This window comes from Penaeus japonicus, unplaced genomic scaffold (genome assembly GCF_977035675.1).
Source record: "Penaeus japonicus unplaced genomic scaffold, GWHDUDI00000001_assembly GWHDUDI00000020, whole genome shotgun sequence".
Lineage (NCBI taxonomy): Eukaryota > Metazoa > Arthropoda > Malacostraca > Decapoda > Penaeidae > Penaeus > Penaeus japonicus.
The window spans coordinates 25709186-25719185 of NW_028234422.1; the positions used below are offsets into that span (position 1 = coordinate 25709186).

General features: G+C 32.9%; 1 protein-coding gene across 1 annotated transcript in view; it reads left to right on the forward strand.

Moving 5' to 3' along the window:
* LOC122248560 (retinol dehydrogenase 11) overlaps positions 1-6159 on the forward strand; it is an 8328-nt gene extending 2169 nt beyond the window's left edge. The window contains exons 2-6 of the mRNA XM_043008657.2: positions 91-246; positions 2065-2300; positions 2635-2798; positions 3052-3191; positions 3750-6159. Of these exons, the coding sequence (XP_042864591.2) occupies positions 91-246; positions 2065-2300; positions 2635-2798; positions 3052-3191; positions 3750-4253 (1200 nt within the window). The 3' untranslated portion in view covers positions 4254-6159. The remainder of the gene's footprint in view (positions 1-90; positions 247-2064; positions 2301-2634; positions 2799-3051; positions 3192-3749) is intronic.
* The last annotated feature ends 3841 nt before the right edge of the window (positions 6160-10000 follow it).

The following is a 10000-nucleotide window of genomic DNA, read 5'->3' on the forward strand; positions in this document are numbered from 1 at the left end:
AAGAGAATGTTTATTTTTAAAGGAAGATATACATATATAAGTTGTGAATATTAGAACAAATTTATTAATTATTTTCTTAAAAATCAACAGGTGGTTGTGATCACAGGAGCCAATTCAGGTATTGGGAAGGAGACCGCACGTGACCTGGCAAGTCGTGGAGCCATTGTAATTCTTGCATGCAGGAACCGCCAGGCAGCTCTTGAAGCTGTGAAAGACATCCGTACTACCACCGGTGATGGTGACCTGGTGAGTAAAATTTTCCTAAGTAAATGAAAAATAGGTGATTCATTAATTCAAGTTTATTTCTTCTTCAGTTATTAAGTTTGATTGAGAGATTAGCAGATGTATAGTCAGAGGCAGAAGAAATGCATATGTTTCTTTTTTTCTTTATCAATACCTTATTTCATATGATACATTGAGAGATCAGTTGATGTATGGTCAAGGGTATAGGTTCTTTGTAGGTTTACCACCAACAGATTTTTCTGGTAGCAATATTGAGAATCATTTACCTTTTTATATTTAGTAAATAGATCTTGTTACAGTTTCAGTGGGTATGTATGATTATTTCTGGTATTTTGATTTAAAAGAAAGACAATATATGTAGGTAGGAGATACAAAACAGTATGGCATAGTTGAGGGAAGGACTAAGGTAATTGGGCAGAAGTAGATAGTGGGAGTAGATAATGTCAAGTTATGGTATTATCTGTAAATCTGTTAGACAGAAAAAATAATTTAGTTAAAAAGATGAAAAGATCCAGTCAAAGCAGTTTGCATCTACTTATCCTACAAACCATTTTTAGGCTTTTAAACCAGATCATAAAGTTTGATTAAGTGTTCTTAAGCTTAGGAAGAGTAAGAAAATTCTTTATATTTAATTTCCTATTTTTAAAACATTTATTAGAATAGTAAGTAGATATTCATATCAAGTCATATTTAGTAAGAAATATAGTTGTTGTTTTTTATGGCAGCTGCTTATTTTCTCTGATGTATTTTTCAGCAGATCGCCCTGAAAGAAAAATCTGAAAAAATATCCCTCCCAAACACACATACAAATAAAAAAGAATGTAATATTTAGAAGACAAAAACATGTGTTTGCATTTTTTTTTCTTTCTGATTGTTTATATTTGAAATCGGAAGTTATTCATAACAAAATGAACATGTAAATTATAAAATAATGTCAGGATAAAACATCCACATGTACCCCACTTTATATAGGAATCCCTATAAACCTGGTCTCAATAAATGCAATACTAATACACACACTCAAGAAGAATGAAAACAATTAAATTTAATTATTTTTTATATTATAGAATTTTTCCGGACAAATACAGTTGCCAAATTATGCACTCATTATGGTAATTCATTTTATTTTGCACTGCTTAACATTAACATGGATATTTTGTAAGATGTATATTTAAGTTTTTATTCTCCCTATCCCCATGAGGGATAGTTCTTGCACAATACAGTATTCATCCCCTGTGATATAGTGTTTGCTTTAGTTTACTGTTTTCAGATATATTTCAGATAAGTACTGTTCACTGTAGAAGGCTTACTTTAATAGTTTATCATTGCTTTTATTTGTCAGTCTTTAAAGTTTTATGATTTACCTTAAGTTAACTTAAGGTATTCATTGTAATGGATATGATTGTTTTTAGATCTTGTTTACCTATTGACCCATAGGTCAAGTCAGGTTTCCACCTGCTGCTGATACCATGTAAACCAGTACCACCTGTTTCATGGTCAGTTTGTCAGTGACAAAACGGACTAAACTCAAGACTTGTTTTAGGTTGGATGTGTTCATGGTGGAACCAACAGGCATCTTTCCTCTCCTATAAGCTTAGTTGTTGATATTAGGCTCATTTTAAAAATACAACAACATTTTTTTGATATATATCTCTAGAATAGTGACTTAAATAAATAATGATGGTGTATAATTTAATTCATGTTACCCACATATATATAAGTACATGTATATGTGGCTGGATAGATAGATAGATATAAGAAACTCTGTTCGTTATTCCATGAATGATTTTAAAGTTATTTCACTTCTGATATTCATCACAGATTGTTATGGACCTTGACCTAGGTGATTTGGCATCAGTTCGAACGTTCGCATCGAACTTCATTGAGAAGTTTAATAAACTCGACGTCCTTATAAACAATGCTGGAGTGTTTATCCCCCCAGAAGAGCGAAGAAAGACCAAAGATGGCTTTGAAGTTCACTTTGGTGTAAACCACTTGGGCCACTTTCTTCTGACCCATCTGCTCTTCCATCATATTCAGCGCACGCCCAGTTCTCGGTTGGTGTCTATTAACTTTGTTCTTGGGGTCGGATTAAGTTATGTTTGATTGTTGCCGTTCTTTTGAGCAGTATTTGTAAATTTACCTCCTTAAAATATAAGAAACCTCTTTGAATGTTGGAGATCGCTAAGTAGAAGAGAAATATTAGTGAAAGTGGAATAGAAATATATGTTTTCAGTATGTTCTTAGGAAACTTTGTAGAAGGGGATTTATATTATAGTAAAGATAGTCAGAGATTGTTAACTTCAGAAGATGAATATCTCTTTGTTGTTTTAAATACCAGTAATAAGAAAATTAGAGATTAAAAATGGTGACCCAACACAAACTTTACAGAATTGTGAATGTGTCATCAATGCTCTACAAAAGTGGCCAGATTGATTTTGATAATCTAGATGCAGATAAAGGCTGGAATAAGAAAGCAAGAATGAATCCCCTTTACTGTAATTCAAAACTAGCTAACATCTTCCATGGCCAAGAACTGGCTAAGAGACTTCAAGGTAACTATTGTTACTAGTTTTTGTCAGTTTTTATGTGAATTTCTGTTTATTAAATGACATACTTGTCTTTCTTGTAGTGAAACTATTTATGTTAGGAATTGGATACTTTTGTTTATATATTTATGATTATTTTATTGATTATTTACTTTTATGTCAGGAATTAGATACTTTTCTGTATATATTTATGATTATTTTATTGATTATTTACATAGTTGAGATATCTACATCTATGTATCTATTTTCTACTTTACAGGCACAGGAACTGGAGTATTTGTTTTGTGTCCTGGCTTTGTTTACACTGGGCTCATGAGATATAGTTCCCCTCAGTTCAGTTGGTTCAAAAAGCTGTGTTTTGCTCCTATTGCTCTCCTATTCATGAGGAATGCTAAACAGGTAAGGCTTTGTCAAAGAATGAAGAGTATGGCTTGACAAAGTACATTTGATATAGCTTTTGTAGCAGACCCTCATCTCAATATAGAATTCATAAGGCAGGGTATTCCATACTCTATGAATTAAATGTATTGTAATTGTAGTAATGCAAGTAAGTTAGTGTTGCCAAAGGATTCATTCTTTGGCTTTCAGAACCCATAGTCATGTATTTGTGTGTGTACATGTGTGTGTGTGTGTGTCTTTGTGTCCATTGAATCTTTAAGAAAAAAAAATATTTATAATATATATTGACATACCTGTATTTATTTGTTTTTCCAGATAGATGTAAACATCCTACACATTATTTTTATTCTCTCCCCTTAAGTATAGTGATAGTTCTGAATCTATTGATGATGCATATGTGTGCAAGGTTAGGGTAGTAGTCACCTAATTATGATTATAAGCATTGTCTGAAAATGTGTACATGTGTGTGTGTGTGTGTGTGTGTGTGTGTGTGTGTGTGTGTATTAAATAAATGCTGTACAGTGTATCAATACTCATTATAATAATTTTTCTTCTCAGGGAGCCCAAACTTCCATCCACTGCACTGTGTCAGAGGAACTGGATGGTGTTGAATGGGGATTTTTACGCGAGTGCAGAATTGACAAGTTGGAACCAGTTGCAGAAGATCCTGACACTGCTGCCAAACTGTGGGATGTGTCTATGGCTCTTGTTGGGGAGGGAGTGCCTAGAATGTCAACTCAGGAGGATGACAATGGCTTTGTAGAAGGGCAAGATTCAGAAGCAGTGATGGTAGAGGAAGAAGCAGTTCTGGTGGAAGACATTCAAGTGGAAGAGAAATCTGTATTGAAAGAGAGCCCTAAGGTGAAAGAAGAGATTCCAGCTGGAGATGAAGAACAAATGTTAAGGGAAGACACAGAGTCACCTGATGCTGAATTGGAGACTCTGGAGAAAGAAGAAAGTGATGAGGAAGAAGGAGAGTTACTAGATGAAGATTTCGTCAACGATGACAAGGAGACGCTGCTGGGACAAAAACAGTCAGATGAAGTGAAATCAACGAAATAAGGATAACATGGATAAACTGTCCGTGTAATGGGAAAAGTAGCATTGACATGCCTCATATGTAGTCACAAACAAGTAGTAGTTATGAATCTATGAACTTAATATGCATTCTAATATAATCAACTACAGTACTGCTTGCAAGCCAAATCAATTCACAATTTATATGAAATGTGTGAAATAAAATTTTGGTTAAGCAGTGGAAAGTTGGCTGTGTAACACTTGTGATTTCGCAATAGTAAAATTATAGATATTCTAAGGTTTGCTATATTTTATTAAGAGAAAGGTATATAAGAATTGTAAATAATCTAAAGCTTAAACCAGTCGTCCTGCAAAGTATTGCCAAACTCAGGAAAGGCCTCGAGTCTTCTTAAATGGTATTACTTTTGTATTGTGGTTGTTTGTTATTATAGTTATAACAGGGAAATGGTACCTGTATTTGCTGATTTGTGTTGTGTTTGTGTTGTGCAAATAATATATTGTCCTTTTTTTCATAGACATGCATTAATTAAGATTTTAATGATTGAATGCTGATAAATATTGTAGCAGCATACAAGCAGTTTAGGTTCAAAACCTGGCCAGTACAGACTGATATTATTTTAAAGACATATCCAGAATTAAGTATGAGGGTGAACGCAGTGTTCTTTTAATCATTGTTAAGAATATACTTGTTGTACAGGAAATAAGACCATGTGAATTAGATTTGATATTAGCCAGTTTCTTCATCATTGTAAGCTAAAACAAAAAAATGAGCAGCAATGTGCATTAACCAATTCCCGACGGGCCCGGCGATAAGTGGAAACCCCTGACGCCGGGTTTATGCATTATTGCATCAGGAACGTCACACTGGTGTGTCGCCCCGTCATCAGGCATTTAGTTGTGTTACACGGGTGTGACGCACTGTCGTCATAGGGTTATTAAGATTTTGATCGTATAATTCATTCATTATTTCTTCTTGTAAAGATTATATTATTATTAAGAATATACATGTTGGATAGGAAATCAGACCTTGTGATTTTCATTTCCTGTAAGCAGTGTCTTTGTATCTGTGTAAGCTGAGAAATACATATTACAATAATGAAAAAAATTAAACACCTACAAGATCATAGACATTTCTCAAAATTACTGTACTGGGAAGAAGTAAGTGATGGTAATTGTTTCTCTGTAGCACATTCAACGTAAACAAGAAAATAAGGACTTGCTCAAGCATCCTCAAGCACGCTGACCAATTCATATCTCCTTTTTCTTCTTTCTTTATGATTACATATTAATGATTAAAATTGAATTACATATTAATGATTAAAATTGAATTAAGTGAAAGTATAAATGAATACAAAATTCCAGTAATCTTAATTTGGGATTGTGTTATGCTGTTTTTGTCTCTTCAGGTAGTTTTATACAAATACTTTATAATCAATATAAATTACTTTTAAAATATTGTTCATATTCACGAAAAATTGTAATCTGTAACAGGTTTTAGAGAGTAAGATTTTCTGAAAGATATTAACTATTTTGCAGTACTTAAAATTTAGAGTTTATTTCCTAATATCCATATCAGGGATTTCATAGTATATAACAGATATGTACATATTGGCCCAATGTAGGCTATGAATCATTTATAATGTCATATTGTACCTTATCAGAAGAAAATACTTGCCCAAAATAGCCTATGCATCATATATGATGTTCTATTGTATCTTATCAAAAGAAAATACTTGTTAAGTATAAGTCATTTTCTCATGGTTTGAAATGATCTGATTTAATGTATTGATAAAAAAATGCTTGGATGAAGAGGTAAAGAATTATTTCACATTTGTCTATAGTGACCAAGTGACGTATAATTTCAGTGTAACGATATGGATTTTCTGTTAAACAGTTCATTGTCCTGCATTAATAAATATTTCAACCAAAAGCTGATTTTTGCAACCTTCGAAGTATTTTTTAATAAATTACTGAAGCAAGAATACCCAATGCTTGCATACCTACTTGAAAGAAACTACTATACAAAAATTGAAAGGTAAGGCAATTATTCTGAAACAATTGCAGATTTCATTTTCATGTATGAAGAGGAAATCTGGGTTTCAAAGTTTTGTTCTTCACTTCATACCTATTTCGATTTAACTCGGACTGCAACTTTTAAAACAGCTTTGAGATATAATTACAACTTATTCAAGGCCAGTAACCCAAACTGGGCCAACTGAAGGAATGAAAAGATTAACTACTCTTTTTGTCACAAAGTAATATGATGCATGATGTCGACCCAGACATCATACAAATCTGGATTAATATATTGAATTCACCACCAAGTATGAACATTCCATTAAGTATGCTGTAACTAGGACTTTGTACATCATGTAATTCAAATAGAAAAAAAAATGAAAATAAGTCAATGATATTAAACTAGATGGCACAGAAAAGTGCCAAGATTACGCATGACCAAAGATTTTAATTCCAAAGTGACAGGTCCTAAACTATGAAATAACCTTTGGCTGGACCTTATTAAAACCACACGAGGAGGGAAATATCTGCTTATATGTAAAATATGTTGACAATGTAAGGTATATCTGGCTTATCCTCATGTGGGACCAATTACCCCATTTTCATTTCTCACCCTAGGAATATTCATCAAAATCCCATGTACACATCAAATGGTTCTGCATTCCAAAAAAAGCACTAGTACAAATGATACAGTGAATGCGAAAACAGTTTCAAGTCAGTCGATATATAAGCTTCAGAGAAAATTTGCCAGGTGTAAGATATAAGGAATAAGTTTTAAATTCGTTTGTTTTAATATTTCATACCTAAAAATAGAATGAGAAATTTATTCGTCACATTTCGCATGAAGAATGGTGTGTGTGTGTGTGTGTGTGTGTGTGTGTGTGTGTGTGTGTGTGTGTGTGTGTGTGTGTGTGTGTGTGTGTGTGTGTGTGTGTGTGTGTGTGTGTGTGTGTGTGTGTGTGTGTGTGTGTGTGTGTGTTGTGTGTATATATACATTTATATATATATATATATATATATATATATATATATATATATGTATATATAATATATATATATATATACATATATATATATATATATATATATATATATATATATATATATATATATATATATATGTATATATATATACTCAAGCTATTTCTTTGAATGAGTGGTCTTAAATTAAACTTAGACTTTTGGATGACCAGATATTCAGTAACCATATATATATATATATATATATATATATATATATATATATATGTATATATATATATATATATATATATATATATATATATGTATAAAACTTTAAACTTTTGATTGGACAACAACAACGTTGAATTTTCTCATGAACTTATAACTGCAAAATAAATACGAGAGGTTAGCCTTCCTTCCAACATCCATCTTTAAAATAGTTACGATTTACTTTATCGACATCTTTAATGTCATCACCATTAGCGCACTGACGACCGGTATATCTTAGCGACAAGGTTATAAAAAAAAATAAAAAAAAAAAAGATGAGGCAGTCACGTGGTGTATATAGTCTCTTAGGGGACACACATCATGTGACTACGAACGGTCGCCGACGTGACTCGAAACCGCTACCGAAGATCACAGCCAAGTCACGCACCTCCTGGTAACAACTCGTTGCCAAGGCGCAAAAGTTCTCGTTAATAAGATTTGTTTAAAACGTTATTTGTTTTTTTATAAGGAAAGGTACTTAAAGGACTTGAGTATGTTTTTTTAATACTTCTACGTGAATATATTACAGCTAGTTAGTTTTTTTTATAGTTTAGAATTACTGTCTTGTTTATAGTTATTGATATTATCATTATTATTGTTGTTGTTGTTATTATCATTGTGGTCATCATCACATCATTTTCGTAATTATTATCATTATTATCATCAGCATTATCATATTAATTTTACTGTTTTTGCTGGCGAATGAAGTTTATTGTGACAATTGTCGTGAAGACTATAAATGAGCATTTAAAACTTCACAAATGAAACCTACTTAGAGTTTTCAAGCCGTCACAAATTTTGTTTCAAGTGTAATTAACTTTCCAGGTTTCATGAATTAGAATATGGAGTCTTTTTTTTATTAATTATGGTTTGCATTCAATAAGGTGCCGTGTCTTATCCGTTGGAAGTTCCATTTTGGTTAAGAAAATGTCCGCTCGGTGGTCGTTCATCCTAGGAATCATTTTTTTTTTTCACGGTGATTGGATTTGTCTCCCTTGCTACATTGTGTGCGATATATTTGAATTTGTATAGTCTCTCCCTAAGGGTACTAAATGTGTTTAATCCTAAAATCCTTTCGGGTGAGGTAATATATCTTGTTGGATAACGTATGAGACACAAGCATCTCCAAGTAAAGCTCTCACCATAATAGAAAGAAGACTGAAACCATAAATTAGATCTTTCCCCTTTAAATCTTTCTTGAAAGTATGGCGTTCAATCTCCTCTTGACACATCCATGCATGTATATTGCACAGTTTGCTAACCTCCTAGTTTACCACTTAGCGTTGTCAGTGTGCTCACCCCCAGTTTCGACTTCTGTACCTGTAACACATACCTCCTCGTGTTGACATGTGTTTCTGATACAAGAGTCAATCGGTTCACATGGTTGAGTTGAGAATTTGGAAGGGGATGAAACTGTACAGTACACGAGCAAAGCAATCAGGTAGAAGAAGGTGGCGAGAAAGTTTTCTACCAACAACCCGAATAGTACTTTGCACTTCCTAATATTTGTCTGTTGTTACAATTTGCATAATCAATAATATCAGTTATAAGAATAATGTAATTTTTATCATTACCAATGTCTCCTCAATATAATTATCACTGAGGTATTTATATTGTAATAACAAAAATATTTATCATATCCAGGAACAAGCTGGCCGTTCACTCGAGGTTGTTCACCAAGTGGATTATAAAGACCTGGAAAAGGAATTGTATTTTTGCATCTGATTTACCATAATTACCACAAAATAAGAAAAGAAACTTTTCTAAATTCTAAGTAAGAGTTGTATAAAAATGCCATGGCAGATTACGCTTTTCAAGAATGTTAGTAGTTTCAATATTTTCCTGTTGTTTCTAAGAGTGCTAAATTTCAGGCATTTGTTGTGCTGTTAACCAAAGAGAGAAAGTCCAAATATTTTAAACTATGAACACGCACAGGTAAGCAAACTGAATGTGAAATTGGGATTCCACACACAAAAGAAGGAATGGTAACACCAGAGATTCATAGAATGATAGATTGCAAGAAAATGATAATGTGGAACACAGATAACAACTGGAATGAAGAAACCATCTGAGAGATTATTTTCATGACAAAAGACGGAAGGAGAGAGAAAGATTGAATCACAAACATCAAGTGTCTCATAGCTTTGTCTTTGTCTTGAAATGAGAGTTAAACAGTTTACAGTCGTGAATAATCTCGTAATAGACGAGACAATACATGCAGCAAACAAATACTGTAACAATTTGAAATTTAGAAATTTACTCTAACCAATTGGCGTAAAAGCAGTTATAAATTGCATGCATAGCCACCTAGAATGCTTGTTAAATCTATTCAAGTTTTCGATCAAATTTTGGACTTACAACATCAGTAAATATCACAATTTGCCATTCCATTATTATTTAAGTTGGGGATCCGCTTAGTGTCAAAGATGCCCCCCCCCTTATCTCCCTCATCCCCGCACCCCCAGCTGCCCTACGAAAATAGGATTTCTATGGCTATTGTGAGCTGAAGGCCAAACTGTCATGT